The sequence below is a fragment of the Alligator mississippiensis genome, chromosome 1 (assembly GCF_030867095.1).
Source record: "Alligator mississippiensis isolate rAllMis1 chromosome 1, rAllMis1, whole genome shotgun sequence".
Classification (NCBI taxonomy): domain Eukaryota; kingdom Metazoa; phylum Chordata; order Crocodylia; family Alligatoridae; genus Alligator; species Alligator mississippiensis.
The window spans coordinates 275567701-275590451 of NC_081824.1; the positions used below are offsets into that span (position 1 = coordinate 275567701).

The window sequence follows — 22751 nt, forward strand, 5'->3', positions numbered from 1 at the left end:
AATTTAGCCAAACCTTGTCTTGTAGGTCTGATAGGCACTAAACGTGAATAAGTAGCAGGTTTCCTTAATTGATTTTTATAAAATTGTGGAGGACTCGGATGAGTAATTAAAGTTCAGTGATTAAATTAAGTTTCTGAAAGACTTAAATACACCGTACCTGAAGCACTAAATCTTAAGTGCTACTGAATGTAACGTTTTATATGATAACATGATTATTGATAGATTGTATGCTGAACTTCACTGTAAGTGATCTTATGTACTTTGTTTGGCCTACTTTTATGGATTCTCCTTTCAAAGACAGTAATTGTCACACTGCTGTTGGTCATGTATTGGTTACGATGTCTGTAGTTTGGCTTGTTATGGTTTTCTTTGTATATGTTACATTTGTTATCAGGTATAATGAAGACTTGGAATATTTTTTTGTGCTTCTCAATAGTTTTTTCTGTTTATATCTTCTCTACCAGTCTTCTGTCTCAGGAAAGTTGCCTTGCCTATAAATTGTCAAATTGGGACTGTACCTGAGTTCACCCTTTGTTCTAAGTTAAGTGAACAAAGTTTCTGCCTAGTTTTTGCCCCGTGTTTCTCTTCTCATTCCCAGAATACCTTGCTGGTGTTACTAGGAGCAACAGAATGAAATCAACACATGTTGCAACTTTTGAATCAGCTTCTCTAGCTGGTGAAGTGTGGAACCTTCAACAACTGTATCTGTTTTCTGTTTCATTATTTAAAGAGACTTTTTTTCTTTATAAGGACAGATCTGTGTCCTTAAGCTATACATAAAAAAGAAAATGACAAGGGTAGGGTCTTGTCCTTCATTGCTGAACATGCAATATTGTGCCTCCAGTTTAGGAAACTAAAATACTTTACATGGGTGTGATAAAAATGATATCAAATGTTGGTTGCAAAACACATTTAGCCTTGAGGCCAAATTTGAAAATAGAGCTCAGAGTTTTATTTTGATATGAAAAATGCGTTGTGCTTATAGATCTTCCATCCTCCATCTCTGTCTCTTCTTGACTGGGACTGAAACAGGCTTCTGACTTTATTCTTTTATTTTGTTTTTAAATTTAAATTTCAAAATTTGGAGCTTCTCTTGCATCCACTGAAGTTAATAGTCTAACTCAGTGGTTCTCAACCTTTGGTAAATTATATACTCCCTGCCGATTGATGCAGTGAAAGTGAAACTGGAAGTTCCACCGTGGCACTTCTAGTTTCACCACCGCGAGCCGAGTCCCACTTTTTCCAACATGGCCCATGGCAAAGCAGCCTGCATGGGACCTCCCTCCCTATCCCCCAGCACACTGACACTGGAGAATGAAAGCCCCAGTGCACCGGACATGGCGGGAGGGATGGCGGCTGGAACTTCTGGTCCAAGCAGGCAAAGACCAAAATGCACTACTTGCGTACCCCCTTCCTGTGTCTCACGTACCCCCAGGGGTACACGTACTATGGGTTGTGAAACACTGGGCTAAATCCCACTGCCTTAGAAGCACTATATGACTGCAGGGAGGCTTAGGACCAACAATTGAAGAACTTGTCAAGCATCAACTTGCCAGGGGGATGACAGGGAATTGACCAGCTGGTCTCCAATTTAAACAATAGGTGTGGTTCTCACTAGCAGGGCTCAGCTTTAGTGAAAAGCCTAGCTGCTGGGCAAGGGGGAAGCTGGGAATTTTACTAGGGTATTGACCTGTCTCCTTTTCAGATCCATTCTTTTCTGGGCTGGCCTGTGGCTAGTAATTGCTGAATAAAATTGAATCACTCGCTCAGTTTTAGAATAGGGGTGTTTTACTTCCCTAGTTTTGTGTTTCAACTTTAAAGCCTGCTGGCAAAAGAGAGAGGGTGTGTCCTCTTTATCCATTGGTTTACTATTTCTTGTGGTCTCTGTCCTCCACCCAGATCTCTCCCAAGCCTGTTCAGTATAAAACTAATTTCTAAAAACCAAAACTTCCAATTGTGCAGAGACTGACTTACATGCCACGCCTTTTCTTGGTAGAAACAGAAGCTATAAGTGCTCATATTCAGTGATTTAATGATCTCCTGGGCTGGGAGTTTTTCAGTGGCTGCATTTGATCCCCCTTCGGAAGAGAGAATTCCTACCTTATGCTCTGATCCCAGACTTTCTGGTAGAATTCAGTTTGTTAAACAGGCTTTCCTTCTTAATACCTGGTCATTGTAGAGCAGGCTAACTTGTGTTCATCAATTAGGATTGGTACATTTTGAAGTAAAGAGAATTTTTTGCCTCTGAATAGTTTCTGTGGTTTAGAGTTGCCTTTGTAAGCATGGGTTTAGAGTTGCCTTTGTAGGCATGGCTCTTACTGATAGTTCTAGCCAGTGGAGGGCAAAATTGGTTCTTATTTTCTTATAGAAAAGCCTAGTTAGAGCAGATAGAATTGGAAAGACCCCAGAATTTATTAGAGCTAGTTGGTTCATCCATTGGATGAAGTAAATCATTGTATTTGTTTGACCCAGTTTTAGTGGCATAATTTTGGAGGTGGCATAGGCAGCTATCCTATTTGAATTTAAAAAAATAAGCTTTTTTCTACTTTTATTAGAAAGGTGGGACCGGTTTCTGTATAGCATCGCAGTGCTCACAAATATTTTTTCTCACTCCTCATGTCTAGCAACAAGGAGAGAAAAATTATATTAACCCCCTCTCTTCCCCCTCCCCCCCCCAAAAGAAAACCAAAACAAAAAACCCAACCAAACAAGAAGAAAACTTTTGAACTGTGATTCAGATGGTCGTGAGCTTTTCTATGTAGATTTTTCTTGTGTGAAGTTATTAGATAATATAGGAATCTAACATCTTTTGAAACTTTTGTTTACATGCAGATATCTTTTCTCTTAATAGAACAGATAGCTTCTATTTGTATTTCATTATAGTGCATAATGCACAAAGTGTATGCTATAATAACTTTTTTGAGGAGCACCTGAAAAAGACAGAGCTCTATCTTCCATACAGTTAAACTGTTGTCTATATTAACATGGTAGCCAAAAGCACAGTGGCTTTTACTCTGCTTTTGTAGCAAGAGGCTGGTCACATATTACTAAATGCATCATTCCTTATTCGTGATAGAAGACTGCTTTAAATACCCAGTTGGCCAGCTGGTTGGAAATCACTTATTCATACCCAGTAATGATGCCACCTGTGGAGATCAAAAAATAAAGTGGTCGTCTTTCTCCAGTTTTGATTAGTATGGTTTTTATTATGTTTCTATTAAGAAGGGAAAACTTTTAGTGTTTTGGGTTAGAAGATAGACATTGGGATCAGTATGACTTCCAAGATACATTTTTTGTTTGTTTGGTTGGTTTTTTTAAAGAGCACATTTTAAACATTGGAAACTTTGTTGTATCTTTACTGTGGTGCACACATTTTTGCATCTTGTCAGTCAACACCTAGTAGATCTTTACCTCTTGTCACAAGGATAGAAATCTCTCTCTTTTTTCCAAAGATGAAATGCCACAGTGATTCCCCATGTTGCCTAATATTTTAATCAATGAGCTTTATGCAACTAGGTTTCTTTAACCACAGACCTTTTCCATAGTGTGCAGACTCTTTTCTGGCTTGAGGCCTGGGAGGATTAAGTGCTTTCCATACAACTCAATTAAAAAAAACAAAATACAAGCGAAATTACAGAAAAGGTACTGAGCTCTCAAAACTACTGCCAAACAATCTGCGATCTAATGATCATGATTTCATCTGACACTTTAAATGGAGCATTACAAATAATACCAAAATACAGAAACTAGAGACAACTAAGTAGCATCATGGGTCACTGTCAAGTGTAAATGTGTGGCATCTATGCCAAATGGCAGTTTAGGATAAACCATTTTAGGAGGTGATTTGGTTTTGATTCCATAATTAATTCCTTTGACTATCTTCCTTTATTAGTTCAATACTAAAGTTCGGATTGAGAAAAAATTTGTACACAACACCCTACTTTTCAGCCAGTCCTCTTAGACAGATCTAATCCTTTCAGGCTGAAATTTTCCACACTTGGTGTCAGTTTGAAGAGAAAAAAAAGTTTCTTGGCAGAGTCTGATGAAATCTGAGCCTTTTACTTCTCAGTATATAAGAATGCAGGGAAAGGAAAGAAATCGAACATTAGTAGTTTGATAGTTAATTGACTCAAGTAACCAAAATGACTTGTCTTTCACAACCCTAAACCAGCATAGCATTTGGTCTTATTAGGCAAAGCAGTTGTCTCCTAATTAGTTTAAAACAATATGCTGGAACCAGTTCTCATCCATTTACTTGCTGAGCTGCTGCAGCTTGTTAAGTTAGATTGTAGCATTGATTTCTTATGTCTTTTAATTATTATTTTTTGGACTAATATGAGTCTGAAAATGGGCATGCGGCTTGCTGTGAAAGGTGTTTAGATTAACTTTGCATTTAGAAATATTGCACTCTCCAGTGAAAATCATGATGTATTTGCATGGTCAGGTGGATCATTATTGATTTGCCCTTTTATTTAATTAAATGGGTAGAAAATGTGTGTTACTTTCTTGATAAGCTTTAATATTAATGGTTATTTCATGATTAGGATGTGGCCTCTATTAATGGATGAATGTGTGATCATAGGTCTAATTTCCTCTGTAAAATAAGAGATTTGTCATTCCCATCATTCTATACTTCTATACTGTTGGAATAAAAAAGACTGCTTGAGGGAAAGGTTGGGAGCTTTTACCTTTTTTTTTATCAACATTTAAAAAAAAAAAGAGGATTTTAGTGGGATACTTGAAAAATGAGTGTTTAAGCAAACAATGCTCTATTAAGGTAGAGAGAGGTAGTTAGCAGTATTAGTTGGAAGTCAAAAGGCAGGGCTTGCCTTATCTTCTACCTCTGTTTTAAAGGAGATATACAACCATCAAACCTAGTCAAGGGCTTTCTAAATCTGCTGGTATCTGCATTGCATCTGCTGATCTTTGGCTTCTACATACTATTGAAGCTACAGAAGTGTGTGAGAACTTTTAAATTAAAAGAGGAAATGTTTGTATGTAGTTGAAAAATTCTGAACCCAGTGGTTCTCAACCCTTTTAGACTCAAGGCAACCTCCATAACATTGAGCCGATTGTCTCTCCCTCCCTGCCTCTCTCCCAGTGACGCCCTTCAAATGCTTTCCTAGCACTGTAGGGTCCCACAGCATTTTGGTTGGGAATCTCTGTCTTTATCTCCCCAAACCAGAGTTTGAGGATTTAGGAATAACTGGGCCAGGTTTTAGGCAGGTTCATAGAAGTTTGCAAAGTAGTTCTGCTCCCCCTTGTCTCCTGCAGGTTAACCTAGTTGTTTTTCAAGGACAGGAAGATCTACTCTGTGAATCTTTTTGTTTTCAAAGAGTTGAATTCTATGTTGTACAGTGTAATAGGCACTCACTTAAAACATCCTTGAAACTTCTTAGAGCTGTTAAAAGTGATGCTTTAAAATCACTTTTTGTTGCCTTCTCTGCAAAGTCTGAAGCTCAGGGCCTTGCAACTGTGTTCCTCTTAGTAATTGGTGACATCACTCTTAGCAAAGACCGTGGAAAGAATACTACTCCTTCACTGCTTTAGCTATTGCTGTCCTATCAGCTAATTATTGCTGGAGAACCATAAGACCTGAGGGTATGAATTCAGGTTTTGGCAGGTAAATACATTCAAGTTCATCTTTTCAGAAAGCTTGTTTTCTAATGTAATTTCAATACATGAGATCTTTAGTCTTTTTGTTGTTTTATTTTTTTCATATTTAGTTTTAACTTTCTCTAAGTATGACATCTCTCTTGTATGTTTATACAGTGTGTAGTTTACTTTGTGGAATGCAGTACCACAGGAGGTTGTAGAGGTAGATAGCATGGCCATGTAAAAAAAAAAAAATAAAAAAAAGACTAGACAGATCTATAGATGGTAGATCTGTTGTTCATTATTAAAAAGAACAGTTGCAAATGTTTCCTCTAGTATGTCTAAAGCAATGATGGTAGATGTGTGGGAGGGTAGCGAACAGTGGATACATCACTAGAAATATTTGGTTCACTGATCTCCCACCTAAAGCATTCATTACTGCTATTGTAAGAGGCAGGAAACTGGGCTAGATGGGCCATTGGTTTGAGCCAGTATAGCACCTGATGTTCTTAAAAACCACAATTAAAGAAGATGTTTTGATAACCATTCTGAAAATGTCAGCTGTATATTTTAAATACACATAACATCATGAAATATATCTCATGTATGACTTGTTGTTTTTGTTCCAAAGAAACTCAACATGTTGATTGATACTGTAGATTCTTTTCCCACTTTCAATTTGCGCAAAAAAAAATCAAAAAAAAATCAGTCTCTTGATTTCGGCACCTAGCATGAGAGAGAGTTTCTAAACATGTGTTGGGAGACCTTGAGGGGAGTGTATGCTAGACTGGGCTGCCTTCCACTTGGAATACTCTAATACTGGCCTTCTTACTTCCAAGTTTGTGGACAATGAGAACATCCTGGCTGATCAGCAGTTAGGCCACAGATCTGGAGAGAGATTCTCACAGCAGTCAGAATCCAAGCCAAAGGATTTTTGCATTAGTGCCATTTCTGGTACCGTGAAAAAATAAAAGTGGCATTATATTTGGAAGACTTAATCTGAATTAGTCCTGTGTGTGGTAAGAAGGCCATACCTGCTTTGTGGTTTTTCAAGGATACCCTTGTATGGATATCATTACATGGGTATCAAATGCATGTGTACTCATGCCAAGGAGCATAGAGAAATGTCTGTAATTTCCTTACTAATTTAGACTGTTGATGGTATGTTAAATTTCTGATGTCGTATAGCAGTCTAGGAACGGATGGAGATTCTAGAACACAACAAATTGTAGTCCCTTTGGGCAGGAGGAAGAAAAAAAAAATTGTTTGACACACCCTTCTTTCTTGATATGACTGAGTGTTTTTCGTATACTTCATGGGCTTTGTTTAGCCAATTGCTCTTACTTTTAATTAGGGGTGCACCAATAAAGATTTTTTTGCTGGCTGATACGGATAGCTGATTATTAACCAGCCATGTTAGCTGATACTGATCTGATAGCTGATTTACAGGAATGCAGCTGAGCACCTTGGAGACCAGTGTCTTGCCTGTAAATCTGGGAGGGGTGGGCAGATTGAGGCTCCCATTCTGAGGGAGGGAGTGGGGCAAGCACTGGCCAGCCAGGGCGGTGAATGGGACCCAGGGCCGGAAGCAGGACGGAGATGTGGACAGCTGGTCCAGGGAGTACGGGGAAGATGGGGACAGGGATGGTTCCCTGCTGCTGCATGCACCCCTGGGATTTGTGCCCCCCCGGATTTGTGCTTATTGTGAAAGGGGGCTGCCTGCTTTGGGTTTGGGGCCAGGGGCTGTACCAGCCTCTTCCTGGAAGTAGGGCTGGGCTTAGGACAGGTGGGGCGGGCAGTGGCGGTGCTGGGAGGGTGGCTGTGGGGCTACAGGGAACTTTGGGGTGGCTGTAGCCCCCCACAACACCACCTCTGCTTGGGACTCTCTGCCCTGGTGGAGCTGAGCCTGCCTCAAGTGCAGCCCTGGCCCAACCCCCATTCTGGGAAGAGGCTGGCACAGCCCCTGTGTCTGATCCTGCAGCAGGCAGCCTGCCCTCACCCCATGCACAAATCAAGGGAGGGCACATGCTTTTCATCCCTCCCCTGAGGGTGCATGCAGCAACGGAGAGCTGCCCCCCCCGCCCCCCCGTGTCCCTGGACAAGCTGTCCGCGGCTCCTTCCTGCACCCCACCCCAGGATCCCATTCATTGCCCTGGCTGGGCAGCCGCTGCCCCACTCCCTCACTGTGGAGGCCTCAATCTGTTCCCCCCTTCCAGTTTTACTGGCAAGACTCTGCTTTCCAAGGTGCCTGGCTGCATTTCTGACTGCACGCATGCTGCATCTGTGTGCATGTACGTGGCATTTATTGGTTACATAATCGGCTTTTTTTTGACCAATCATGTTAATTTTTGTGTTATCACTGCTGATCCAATATGTGACAGATATGTTGGTGCACCTCTAGTTTTAATCTTAGTTTGGTTTACGTTCTGCCACCTGCCTTTTAGTTTGATGAGGTAGCAGGTATTGGCATGCACTTTATTTACCGAGTGAGAGGAGAGAGAGAGGGTTAAATCCAGTATAGATTTGTGCTGTTTAAACTCCTAATATTTCATTCATCTTTCTAATAGCCTCCTGTACTTGCATGTGTTGAAAAAAGGAATGGAATAAACTCCCAGTGGAAGCCCTCTTGAGAGCCATTGAGGTGAACATGTAACTTACTGCCACAGCTTCCACAAAACAGTAGTGCCTGGAACCTACTATGCAGTCAAATTAAAGCTGGATAGAAACCAGCTATAGTGTTGTTACACATTTTAAAGCACTATTTTTGTATCTGGTTGGCTTTTTCTTTATAGCCGAATAGTAATTTTTGTCGTGTGATAATTACTTTGTACATGTGTGTCTGGTCTAAATTTATTCCACAATTAACTAGTTAAATTGTGTGATAATTATTTTGCACTTGTGGCCTGTCTTACTTTGCATGTATAGCTTATCTAAATTTATTGCATGATTAACCAGTTAATTGAGTGATATATGTAATGTGTAGCACAGGCCTTAGTGGAAAGAATGGAAGTACTTGGATGACCTAGTTCATTGGGGGCCAACCTTTTTGGCAAGTCTGCCACAAATTAGCCCCATACACCCTCCCTGAGTGCCTCTCTGATCCCCTGCTGCTTGATCTGCTACTCTGTGCCCTGTCCACTGCTGTGCTTTTTGCTACATGCCATATCTGCTGCAGTGCCATCTGTCCCCTTCCTGATCTGCTGCGTGTCACCGGAGGCTGCCTGTGCTGCTTGTGGTGTGGTGCACACACTGCAGGTTGGTCACCCTGGACTAGTTTATCCATACCAAGAATGGCAGTTGAATCAGCCAAATTTTGTGTTTGTCAATATCAAAGACTGAGGAACCCAAAGTCGCTCTGTTCCATATTAAATATTTATAATGAATGCTTCCTTACTGTAAGTAAATAAACCACTACAAGTGCATTGTAAACCAGAATAAGTGTCTAATATTACTGAAATGAAATCCATGATTTATTAGGCACAGTGAATAAATATTAACCTTTTATTCATTGTCATTTGAAGAGATGTATAAACATATAGTCATACATCTTTTCAAATGATGGTGAATAAAAGGTTAATAAAAGGACATACAACCATAATTGCTTTTCTGCCAAAGCATGCTTGTACAACGTTTGCTGACTAAGATGTTCCAGTATTCTGCATTGTATGTAATATAGTGACCATGACGCAAGGTGAACATTCAGCAGCAGAGAGCTTAAGATTTGTATAACTTTTAAACTTTGATTTTGTGGATTTCAAATTGCCTGCTTTATAAACTCTGTTCTGAAATAGTTTTGTTTTCTCAAATTGGCTTCATAGGGGAGGGGGAGTATTGTTTTGTTGGTAGCTGGTTTCATGCCAATACAATATGGATAACTTTCCCTTTGGGAGGAATTGTGTGGTCAAAACAGTTTTGTAAGAACACTCAGTTTAATTTTTGTCGTCTAACTCCCTTAGCAATCTAAATTGGGATTTCCTTGATATTGCTAAACTATTTCATGTGTGAGCTTGCTAGTGTTGCACTAAATTTGCTTAGTTAGCATTTTAGTGCGTACTAAAATCTGTGTATCCACAGATTTGGTATTTATCTTGCATTCTGGGTTGCTTGTATTATTTTTAATCCAATTACTTAGCTGCCTTTACATTCAAGGTCATATATTTAAACTAGTTAAGCATTTTATGCTGATGTATGTATGAGTCTTCATTCCAGTGTTAGCTACTACACTGACATAAAAGGATCAATTAAATATAAGATTAGTTTATGTATTCTAATATAATAAGTCTTACCACTTCCATCTGTCTGTCTGTAACGGTTTGGGCCAACTCTGCATGCGTGGCCCAGAGCCTTAGGCAGACAGATTGACAGGTGGAGACAGAGGTGGGGGCCAGGCTCTGCTCCCCACTTGCCTTTGCGGGTAGGCGTGACTTGCGACCATGGTGGGGGGGGGTGGCGTGGTATGCACCTGCAGAGTGCTGCGAGGGGAGCGGGCAGCGGGGCTTGGGCAGTGCATGCTGGGAGCACTGAAACACAGGAGGTGCATGGGCGTGGCTGCAGGGTGCCATATGGGGGGCGGGCATGAGGGGTGTGCCATGCCCTATGGCCACATGCTGCAGCTCATGGCCACTGCCCCTTTCCCCCGCCCACTCCCCTTGGGACTGCCTGTTGCCGTGCACCCACCCCCTGTGCCATGCCCTGTGCAAGGGAGGGCATGGCCACAGGGTGCCACACTAGGAGCGAACATGGCGGGTGTATCCTGCCCTGTGTGCTACAGGCAGCGGGCTCTGCCCCTTCCCTGCACGGCACCCTGTGGAAGTGTATCCTGTCCTCCCCCGCCCCTCCCAATGCACCTCACAGCATGCAGGTGCTCCCGGCATGGGGGAAGGATGGATGGGGTGCGTGGCCATAGGGTGTCGCGAGGAGAGTGGGCAGGGGGTTGTGGGCAGTGCCCACCAGTTGCAGCACACAGCGAGCAGGTGGGCACGCTCCCCTGCCCGCTCCCTGCATGGCACCCTGCAGCCATGCCCTCCCCTCCCCCCACGGGGAGCATCTGCCAGGGCACATGGCCACAGGGTGCGCACTCCTTGTGGGGGGAGGGCGTGGCACATGGTTGCAGGGTGCCACAAGGGCAGCAGGCAGGGGGGCACGGGCACCAACTGTGCCTGCAAGACGGGGTGTGGCACCCTACAGCCGGGTGCCATGCAGGGAGCGTGCAGGGAAAACCCACTGGCTGGGTGGGGGGGAGGGGGGTATGCGTGTGGGATGTGTGGCATGAGTGGGTGGCTGGGTGGTTGTCTGAGGTGTGTGGGGGGGGCACATGGGGCAGACACAGAGTGGAGGGGGGAGGTTGCATGCAGCTGGATGCGGAGTGGCTTCACTGTGGGGCAGTGGGTATTGGTGCTCCGCCCCTGTCCCTGCCACCCGCCCATTATTCTTACTAGTTATAAGATGTCCTAAAAAGACTTAACCAAAATGAAAGATTGTGTGTTTTTGTAAGCAAATAAATATTCAGGCCAGGATTTTAAAAAAGAGTTAAGTGATTCCTGGTGTTGATCTGTGCAGCTAAGGCTGCAGTTATAAGTTACCTTTTTTTTCCTCTTTCAATTTTGACCTGGTATCTTGGGTCTAAAATTGTAGCTTAGTCTGAAACTAAGTATTTTCAAAAGGTCTTTACTCAGCTAAAGTCGGTGGGTGCTCACTATATCTAATAATCAGGTTGCAATGAACTTTTGTTTGAAGTTTTTAATGTTAGGAGAAACTATGTAAACTAACGTGCATGTTGAGTTCCACCAGAAATTCAACAATCACCATCCCTCCATCTGACTTTCTTTAGAATACTCCAGCACCAACATCTCCTTTTTAGACACAATGATCAGTATCCAGAAGGGTAAAATACAGACCACAGTATACAAGAAACTCACAGACCAACATACATATCTGCACAGAACCAGCAATCACCCTAAACACACCAAAAAAGCTGTGATATACAGCCAAGCCCTCAGATAGCACCGCATTTGTACTGAAAAGAACACCTGGGATCGCCACCTCACCAGTCTTAAAAAGGCTTTCACCCAGCAAGGACACTCCTCCAGAGAGGTAGATCACACGTTTGAAAGAGCCACCTGGATACCACGTGAAGAACTGCTGCAGTACAGAAGAAAACCCCCCACAAATCGCACACTGCTGATTATGACGTATCACCCATCCCTTGAACCTGTACGGAAAATCCTCAAAAAATTGCAACCCATATTAGAAAGAGACCCTATTCTTAAAAAGATCTTCCCAGAGCCACCCATCCTAGCCTTCAGACAAGCACCGAACCTCGCCAACCTCATCACCAGAAGCAAACTTCCTCAAGCCCAGAACACACCAAAAGGATCCAGACCGTGCCAGGACAAGAAATGCAAAACCTGCCAACACATCTCCACCACCCCCACTATTACTACACCCCACAACAGAGCCATCAGCATCCCAGGATCTTACAGCTGCACCTCCAGAAATGTAATATACCTCATCCAATGCACCAAATGCCATGATGGAAGATATGTAGGAGAGACCAGACAACAACTGCGCACCAGAATGAATGCACACCGGAAATCCATCAAAGACAGAAACACCCAAGTACCAGTGGGGGCACATTTCTCACAGGAGGGCCACTCTCTCTCCAATCTCTCAGTCCTGATCCTCAAGGGAAACTTACACAACACTTCCCAGAGACGAGCCTATGAGCTCCATTTCATCAACCTGGATACTAGAGATCAGGGACTAAACACAGACATTGGATTTTTGATACATTATAATCTGCCTGGCAACTGACTCCCCAGCCCAGCCCAGCCCAGCCCAGCCTCTGGCTTCTTTACTTTTCATTCCATCCAGGAAGAGAGCACACCAACTGCTGCAGCTTCCTTAGCCTGACGAAGGGTTTTTGAACCCGAAAGCTTGCTTAATAACTATTCTCCAACCATTTGGGTTGGTTTAATAAAAGATATCAAATTCACCCAAGGAACCTTGTCTGCCTATGTAACTGTAACACATTTTATGCAATACATTAGTTTGTTTCAGTTCATAATATTTTATTCTTCACATAAACTTTTGTCTCACCATTTTAAGCTCTAGCAACAGTATTGCTTGTCACTGATGGCATTATTTATATTAGGCTTTTATTATGGTAGTACTGTACAACTAGTTTAAATAATTTATGCCCAGATTCTGATCGCTGTATGGCTGTTTTGCACTTGTTCTGCAGTCAGATCCTAGAGGTGAAGCCGACCAAAGGAGGATTACCCCAGCATGGGGTGGTACAGGAAATGTGGCTGTGATTATTCTGGCCCCTGACCCATGTTACATTTAAGACATGATTAACAAGTTAAGCGTGCCTTAAATAGTGACTTGGCCACATGTGTAAATCTATTTAAGACGCAGTAATAGAGTAAATGAGCCAAAAAGTTATGCTATGTACACTGTGGAGTAACTGCATGCCTTGTTTGTATCATATCTTAAACTGAATATGTGGTGACTGTGCCCTGGAACCTGTCAAAACACTCTGCTGCCCAGCTGGGAAGCCCACATGGTGCAGGGAAATCAGGGTTCCATGGCCAGGTCCCTGTGCCTGGGGATGAGCAGGTGGGTGGCACATGGGATTTATATGGCTCTGGGTGCATGGGGAGCTCTGAAACAATGTATGCTGCCCAGATGAGCAGCACATGGGATTTTTACTCATCCCTGGAGCTCAGGGACCCCAGGATCAGGCTGGGCAGCCCAATGCTGGCTGGGGTAGATTTGATTTACTGCTTAAATCAAATCCATTTAAATCCGTTTAAATCAAATCAGTTTAAATTGTAGTTTAAATCATGATTTAAATCATTGGTCAGGAAGCCTCAACTTAATCATTGTTTTCTACAAAAAGTGCATTCTTGTTTTCTAATATAACCTTTGTTCAAGGCTTTGGAAATAGGCTTCAGTACAGCCAGCATACGTTCTACATTTCTCTTCAGCCTAATGTTGAGAACTTGGCTATGACAATTCCATCTATTTCGTCACAATTTTGTTCACAGATTGTCACCAGATTAAGCCAGTTCTCAATACATTGTTCAAAGCAGTTTGCTACTGAGTTTAATTGCATATCTTTTGGGAGAGTTAGTTTGGTTCCTCCTGCTTTCTTCAGAGCAGCTGCTGGACAGTGATTGTCATAGAAGTGTTTTGTAATTTAAAAAAAATTTTGCTCAAAATGTTCCTCTTTTGTTTCTGCTGCCCCTCCCATCTTGCATTTATCTCTAGGCTCCTCTTCCTTGTCCAGATCTATTCCACCCCCAGCCATCCTCTTCCATTCATTAGGCAGAGAGAGAGAGAGGGCTTGACTCTGTGTACAGGTAACTTTCAGAGAGACAATAGGGTTTATGGATAGGTAGTCACCTCTGTTATCTCTTGTCTCCATATACTGCTGTTAACAAGGATGCTTAATGGGATATTTTAGACTGAGCACCAAATGTTATTGGGTAGAGTGGTATTCTTTAATCTTTACTAATCTATAGAGGAGGATCTGGGAACCCTGTAAGATTGGGCCCCTAATGCAGTCCATGGTCTGTTGTGACCTATTTATAAATTTTTCTAAAAAGGTTACATGAATATATTGTCTCAAATAGTATATCACTAGCAGTTATTATCCCTATTCTGTGAGGATATCTTTGAACTTGAGCATATTTAAATTAAAATATATAGTTTAAAAAAATCTTAAAAGAATAAAAACATGCTGAAATAAAAACAATTTGCTGATTCATAATTTGAATCTCTCAAGCCTTTCTTCTCACTTTCCCTTGTGTCCCTACCTGTCCACTGGCTGTAATTGAGGGCCTGGGCACAACTCTGTTAATGTTGCATATTAAAACTGATTAGGGCTGAGAAGTGAAAACAGTAAATGGGGGTAAGAACATCAGAGAAAAAATTATTGATATTTAAAGCTGTGTCTATGGCCTAATCATCAAATCTTTCCAAATCTCTCCAAATTGATTCAGAGGGTTCCGATTCAACTTGGAGAGATTAAAGGGTCTCCTGATTCTATTCAGATGCGGAAATTCAGCCGCTGAATCGGGCCAAATTTCCACCAAATTGAATCAGCAACCGAAGCTTTGCACAGCCCTAATGCCCTCCCCTCCCCAACTCCTTTACTTCCTCACTGTGAGGCCTGCTGGGCTGCCTGCTCACTCCCACCCTCTGGTGTCAGTCAGAAGTTGACCCGTGATTGTTCTACCTGGACACTAGGTCACCATATGTGCAGACACTTCTGATGTACAACAGTCGTGGACCTGTTCCTAGTCAGTGATGTTTGGTAACAGCTCAAATAGCATGTCTGTCCTCATGCTGATACTCAATAAGGTTTTCTTTTTTTTTTTATGAGTATTTTACATTTTTTTTTATTTAAAAAAAAAAAAATCATAAAATTACCCTTATTCATGTTGCATGTGTGTTCCCTTAGGCTTTTAAGTAGTAACTTTGATTAAAAATTAGTTAATACCAGTTTTTTTGGTCAAGTATTAAAAAAAAAAAAAAAATTCCAAGTGTAGTGAGGCAAGAAAATCGAGACGCACAGTATTTATTCCAGCTAACGTTGTCTGCACCCTGTTTTGTTTTTGGCAGTTATTGGAGAAAAATGACTGAGCTGAACACTTATAGCTTAGTTTCATATAAGGAATTGTGTTTCCTTCTCACTGCTCATAAGACTGTAAATCCATAGGTGGATTATGGTGATGACATAAGCATACTTCTGCTTTTCTCCAAGTTTTTATAGAAGACAGTGAAGAAGCCAGAGGAATGTGTGTGTTGAAGAGCGTAATTTTTTTAGTACAATAAACAATTTAGTCTTTTATGACATGGGTATTAAAGGAGCATGGCAAAGTTTTTAAGGCAGTGAATCCACAAGACAAGAAAATATCAGAGCTGCCACTCTCAAAGGTTTTGAGGGCAGCATTATGCTTTTGAAGCTTACTGCCAAAACCTCAAGGTAGAATTACAGCTTTAATTTAGGGGTTTAAGGGGGGTAGACTCCTTACTAGGTTAGCTGAAAAGTGGGTTTTTTTTCCTCTCTGGTTGGCTTTTATTTTTTTTTTGGCCATCCTCCTCCAGTTTCCTTAACTGTGTTTTATATCCCACGTGTCTCATGTTTGTGTCCTTTAGAGACAAATATTTTGATAGGTTTTAAAACAAACAAACAAACAACACTTTTTTTCTCATGTATCAGCACTTTAATTTGTATGGTCTTTATCATCACAGTATGGTGTTCCTCACAACCTCTACTACCTCTCAGGAAATGGAAGCATATTATTCCCATTATACAGAACTAAGGCATGCAGACATTAAGGCTGCACAGAATCTGGCAGGGCTAGGAATAGAATCTCAAACCAGTGTTTTAATCGTGAGACAACCAACAGGGAACAATATTAGCATAGCATACCTTATTCTCTTTTGTCCATCACAGACTTGTATATCTTTAATCTATTTGAGGTACAGATACTTACATTTGAGACTTAATTTTGAGGACTAGTTGTGATTTTTCAGAAAAGAGTCACTGCATTACTGGGGTATAAGTGTGTTGTCTAGGTACTGCAGGCAAGTTTTTTCTAATACTGTTGTCTGGTTTCTGCCATCAAGTTTTTCTTCTCTCCCTGAGGAGGTCCTCAGCCAGTCCTCCCAAATAAAGCACAGTCTTTGAGTAGCAAATCAATGATCATATAAAGAAAACCATACCCTTCTGTGCTGTTTTGGGCCCTTTTGGCTCTGATCCCAGCATAGCAGCCTGGCCTCCCCTTGATAGCAAGCTTGTTCTGCTCACAGCTTGCCTATTGCTTGCAAACTGTTCCCTTACTATTTGCTGCTTTCTGCTGGGGTGTTAAGCTCCCAGTGGGACACTCCCTCATTGTCCAAATGCTCTTCAGCTGGGCTCTTTCAACAGGGCTTGACTGTTCCTTCTTAAAGGGACAGATTGCCCTGTTTTATGGAGTTAATACCTTTTTGTGAAAGACTGGCTGGATATGTGCTCTGAAACTTCATGTCAGCATTGCTGTCTCTAAAAGGTAGGACTTATTTTTCTTTTCTTTACCATTTCTATAGGAATGTCTGTACTTCTGCATACTGAAAAGCAACACTTCTTTGTTACTTCCCCCTCACAAATGAAAATAAAATTAATAAGACCACAGAAATGTAGGGCCGGAAGGGGCCTCATGAGGACATCTAGTCTAGCCCCCTCAAGGCAGGATTATCTCTGAGCAAAGCATCTGAGCTAAGTGTCCCCTGCTTTTGAAAATGTGTGCAGATGGATATTCCACAACTCTGGGTAATCCATTCTAATGCTTGACCACTCCCATAGTCAGTTTTTCTTGATCTCCAACCTAAACTTCCTTTGCTGCACTTGGAGGCCATTGCTCCTAGTCCTGTCCCTTACAGCCACAGAAAAAATGTCATCTCTAGTGTCTTCATAATTACCCTTTTATAATCCCCCTCAATCTTCTCTTCTTCGAACTAAAAAACTCAAGTTCTTTCAGCTTTTCCAATTAAATCATGTTCCCAGGCTTAATGGCCAACAGCCTCCAGATAATTGGGTTTTTGCTGAACTCTGTAACTTGGCTGTTTCATCACAACTCTTGTAAGTATACAGTTGATCATTTGCACTTGCGTATATTTCGAAACCTTTTTTTACCTCCCTCACTTGTTTATCTCACTCTAGCAAAATAAAAGGCCATATCAGCTTAACAAAGCCTTTCCTTTTCAATGTAGTGACCAGGGCACTTGCTCCTAGTTGTGTAATCCGAGCCAGTTGACATCAAGTCTGTTTCTGGCCCTGTGCACTGTTTCCAAGGAATCTTATTCCATCTAAGCACATGGTGTACACACTCTGTTACACTTGTTAAATACTGTTTAGAAGACATTTTGAAGTAGTAGTTCATTTAGTTAAACTTAGAATAAGGAAAAATGTAAAGAAAAATGAAAATAGTTTCTGGTTGTATGCTGGTAATAGTCTACTAGGAAAAAAGAAAAAAAAGATTGAGGGTGAAAAACTCATAACTAGTGAATCCTGGCCCCGTTTGAAATCAATGGCATTTTGCTGCTGATTTCATTGTTGCTGGGATTTTATTACTTCTCTTTTAAATATCAGCTTTATTATTGTGGTATTCGATTGAGGACTCTTTGTATTTAAGAAAAAGTTCATTTATAATCTTAGTTCAGCTCTCTGGCTTAAAAGGAAGGAAAATGTCAGAACTTCTGTCACAATTTTCAAACTGGCTACTTGTCAGCATAGGTTAAGTGTGTGTGTGTGTGGAAGGGTAGGGGTTTCCCACCTCTTTCTCCCCCTTTCTCCTTCATTTCAGTGGTAGGTTTATTATACCTTTTGTTGTCCCTATTAATACCTTTCCCAGAGTCCTTCTTAGTTTCCACCATATCTCTATACCTTTTGTTTTGGACTTCTTGAGGCATTTGGTTTTTATTTTGGTTTCTTAATTTGGTAAACTTTTCAAAGTGTTTAATGTTTAAATTTATTGTGTTGTGCATTGTCCTTTATTGTCTTGGGATAGGGCAGGGATTCTGGGGGTGATTTAGTAAATATGGCTATATAGATATTTTGTGTTTTATATATTCTGTACCCGGTTCACTAAATATATAGAAACAAGTGAAATGCTTTCTCTGTATGTAGTTCAGATGAGACTGTTGAAATTGCAGTTTGATTACCAGCGTTGTAGATTAGCAAAAGACTTAAAGGCAGACAGAGTCAGTTAAGTGTGAAAAGCTGAGTATAGATATTGCTTGTTTAGGGCAAGGAACTACTGCAGTGGAGACTTACAAAACTAACCAGATTCTATCATTTGTTGAGGTATAATATTTTCAAAACTATTCTTCCTTTTTAAATCAAATTTTCAAAATAAACTATGATAAAAAAGGCTACTCTGTAGCTTGTATTATTCCTAAAATGATTGGGCTTCTAATTGATTGTATTCTCTGGGAAATAATGAATTTAATCTTTATCATGAAGAGATTAAATTTATATTCAGCTATATCTTTAAATGTACATTCAGGTATATCCAGCTTCCAAAAATTGGAACACACATTTTCCCCTCCTTTTTTGTAGCAGACAATATTGACTTTACATTCAGCTAGTTCACTGATGATTCTAAGCTCCAGATATATATACATTTTTCTGTGGACTTTTAAGGGCTCAGGCTTAAGTGGAAGATCATTATTCTGTGCTTGAAGAGTGAAAGGTGATTAACTCTGGGTACACCCAGTGTAATTTTAGAGGCTACAAGTTTTGTTACAAGTCAGGTTAGGGTTTAAAGGTGAAAGTTTGGCTGAATGACTTTTACAGCTTTGAGTTAATGTACGCCAACAAAGAAACTCTTGTTTTCTGTTCATTGTGTGTAGTGAGCAACTAGCTTACAGAGAGGAAAAATGTGAAAATTACATAGCTTTAAAAAAAAAAAAATTCTAACTGGATGCACTTGAATATTTGAACTTGGAAGTCCCATTAAATAAACTCAATTTATAACTTGTGTTTTTTATCTTCTAAATGGAACATTATTGAAGTAGTAATGAATTTAAAACAAGGGGGATCTACTTCTAGGTTAACTTTTAGACATGAAAACTTCTTATTTTGTCACGTGATGAAATATATTTGAAAATCCTAATGAGATTAAAACTCAACTATTGTGGTTGAATTTTTCTTCTGGATGGTTATCCTAAATTACACTGGTAATTAACTCCTTTCTTCTCTCAAATGTCTGACTGGATCTTGAACTTAAATATTGGGGAACTAGTTGTGAGGGAAGCTGTGCATAACCGTCAGCAAAATACAAACAAAGGTTAAAAGCTTTCTCATAAGATATTACTCTGATATACCATGTTAAAAGCATGAAGGAGGAATGAGAAGCTGAAAGAACTTCTGATGGAACTGGCTCTTTTAGTTTTCCTCCCTGTATTCAGTATTTCTTGAACAAAAAGATGTTTTTGTTTGCCTTTTTATGATTTATTCTTTTGATGAAGTAATCCTTTTGTGTAATCGTGGGTGTTTTTTGTAGAAGCGTTAATGCTAGAACTGGCAAGACTATTCAACTACATCTGTACACCTGGTCTCATAGTCTTTCTGATTACTACTCCCAAGGAGGAGTTACTACATTGTGGTTTAAAAAAAAAAAGAAAACCAAAACAGAAAGGATTACCAGTAATGGACAAAATAAACAGTTTTCAGTTTTGATAAAACATATATTCCTGAAGTATAGTAACCCTATTTGACATCATTAAATTTTAAGGACTAGGTAGAGTGAGTAGGCTCTATTCTCTGAGGTCATGATAGAAATGCAGAGGTCAGGGCTTTGTACTTAGCCTTTTATAAACAGTGTCATGCCCTAGCAGGTTTAGGAATTGATTTGACAAGATTGAGGTGTGTTTTCTCTCTCTCTGTCTCTGTCTCTGTGTCTCTTGGAGATGATGGCAGATGATAATTTAATCATGCAATGGGATCTTAGAAATTTTATTCCAAATCACAAAAACTGCACTTCTTGCTAGGCCAGGTGTTCAAGGTTTGGCATGGAAGGATGTACAGTTTTTGGACCTGGGGTAAAATTCCTCGAATCCAATTGCACATATGCCAAGTGTGGGGATCCCAGCACCTAGGTGCAGCTTGCTGATGCCAGTTCAGCATGCCTGGACATTTAAAAGGTGTGTGTGTGCAGTCCAGCTGTCTGCCAGGTGTCTAGCAGGTAAATGAGGTCAGGAATGGAACGTCCCGGCATTGAGCACATTATGCGTTTATTGGATTCTTTCTGTCTGATGGATGCCTGTTGACATGGACTGTTTCTTTTTCTAGTGTTAGACTTCATAAAACATGCTTCTTTTAGTATTTCCAGGCAAATCTAGTTCTCTAGTTTATGTTATGTATAACCAACAGGTGGAAACAGCAAATGTTTTTCAAGTCTGTGTTCTCAATTTTTGTCTCTCCTTTCAGCATGTGTGTGTTCCCTAAAACAGACCTATTTCAGCTTTTGGTCTTTTATCACCCAATACAAATAATCATTCAAAACTACCAGGGTGGTAATTGACTTGTCTTATTGGTTTCCCACCTGGGTAAGAATAGAGCACATCTATATCAGAGTGGTCTTACTCCTTGCTTTTCACCCTAGTGGCATAGTGCCCTCACTGATGGTCTAAATTTATATTCTGGCTTACATTTCTACTTGGTAAGGAAAGGGATGCAAGAATGACTTGGTTTTCAAACCGTCTTCTTTTCGGAATTGAACAAAGACTCTCCCTCTTGCCATACTCCACTTCTGACCTTCCCTAGTGACAGGCATCTTTTTATTATAATGTGAAGCCAGTAAAGAGGAATCACTTGCTCCCAATAGCATGTGCATCTGGTGGAAGGATGATTGGAAAAATTCATAAGAATTTAATTGAGGTGGGACTTCTATAACTTAAATTCTGAAAAATTAAGTGAATGAAACAAATGATATGGTTATTCAGTGCTTGATATACTTTACCTACTTATCTAAAAGCCTGAAAAAGACGCTTCTGACCAGTTGGCTCTCATACTGAAGTCTGTTTATATATTAACAACAGTCTAAAACAGGGGTGTTAGACATTGAGGCTGCAGAACCCTGTATCCAGCCCAGCTGGGGACATGGCTATTGGGGAAGTGGTTTGCTGTAGCATCTGGGGCTGCTAGACCCTGGTGGAAATGGTGATTGGTGGGACAGCAAGCCAGGGGTGATACAGCCCTGGTAGTCCTCTGGCTGTTTCACCTGTCTGCATTGCCATAGCCCTGTTGTCTCCTCTGCTGTCCCCTCTGCTGCTGCCACATGCTCTGTATTGGTGCTAGAGCTGCTGCTCTCATGCGCCCTGTATTGAAGGTGGAACTGCTTTTCCAGCACAGCACGTGCAGAAGCGGTGCCTGCTGTGGCTATTGTGCAGGGATTGTAGTGGGACCCAGAGCTATCATTGCCATGCATCTTGGGATGGATCTGGCCCACAAGGAACCCCATAATCTGGATCCAGTTCAGGGCATGTGGTGAGTTTGACACTTTTGATCTAAAGTGCTTTTCTTTCCTTTTCAGAGTAGGGAGAGGTTTTCAGAATGGTTAGTAAGTTAAAGAAATGGCTGTTCTGTTGCTTCAGTCATTTATCAGATTCTTCTGTTTGTGATGTATTCGATTAAAATATGCCAGTTCCTCTACTGTTGTAGAACGGTGCATCTTCTGATGCTAATGAAGCCAAGTCATTTTACAGTAGCTGAGAATCTGGCCCAACTAGAAGAACTGTAAAATTCAGAAACAAACATTTATTTCAGAAGAACAGATTTGAACCAGTTAAAGGTTTGTTTTTTATTGTTGGTTTTTTTTTCACCCTTTTTTTGAGGCAGGAGGCTAACTTTGTTGGATATGGGGCATGGTTATTGACATTGAAATTGTATTCTCAAGTGAAAAGTTTGCATATAGTTACTTTTGAAAATAAAAGGATGGTGGATACTTTGGCTTTGCTTTCCAGATTCTCTAGAACTGATAAAATAGGTCGATTATCTCAGGTCTCTTGAACAAAAGTTGAGATCACAAAACTGCCACTCATCATTCAGAATGACTGGCACAATTAGCAGCTTTTACTCAAGAGACTAAGAATTACTTATAAAGAAGACAAAAATCTCCATCATTTCCATTCTGTTTATGGAGTTGAAGCCTCACATGTGCAAGGGTTTTTGATATGTCTAGGAAATATATACATAAATTATCTGAATTTTTTGTCAAATAGTGTGTGTGTGGGGGGGGGGACGTACCCCCCCCCACACATAGTAAAAAAAAAAAATATATATATATATTTGCTTCTTCAGTGTTTGTGCTCAGAAGACTCCCTTTAAAAAAAATAAAGGGTGGATGAAATTATTTTTGTCTTTGATATTAACTTGAAGCTATTTTCTCTGTGAATATTTAACAAGGATCTTTGGGTGAGAGAAGTTGTTTACTAACATTTATTCTCCTGAATGCTATCCTTTATTAACATTTTATGATGCTGTTTATATGCAATATGTTGTGGCTTGGGGTAGGGGGAAGTGCTTTATTGTCTGAGCTTTTAAATAAAAGTTTTCAAAGAGCATTTTCTTGTTTAAAGAAACTACGAAGTCTAAGATTCAA

The 22751-nt window shown here is 40.6% G+C and overlaps 1 protein-coding gene across 6 annotated transcripts in view; it reads left to right on the plus strand.

Annotated features, from left to right (window-relative positions):
* The window catches only part of ROBO1 (roundabout guidance receptor 1), a 1177688-nt gene that overhangs the window by 724047 nt on the left and 430890 nt on the right, over window positions 1-22751 (plus strand). The window contains exon 1 of one of the 6 annotated variants that reach the window (XM_059720632.1): window positions 16613-16658. The exons of the other annotated variants lie outside the window; for them this stretch is intronic. Within the exon in view, the coding sequence (XP_059576615.1) occupies window positions 16634-16658 (25 nt within the window). The 5' untranslated portion in view covers window positions 16613-16633. Of the gene's footprint in view, window positions 1-16612; window positions 16659-22751 lie in introns of those variants that run through there. 6 annotated transcript variants of the gene reach the window in all.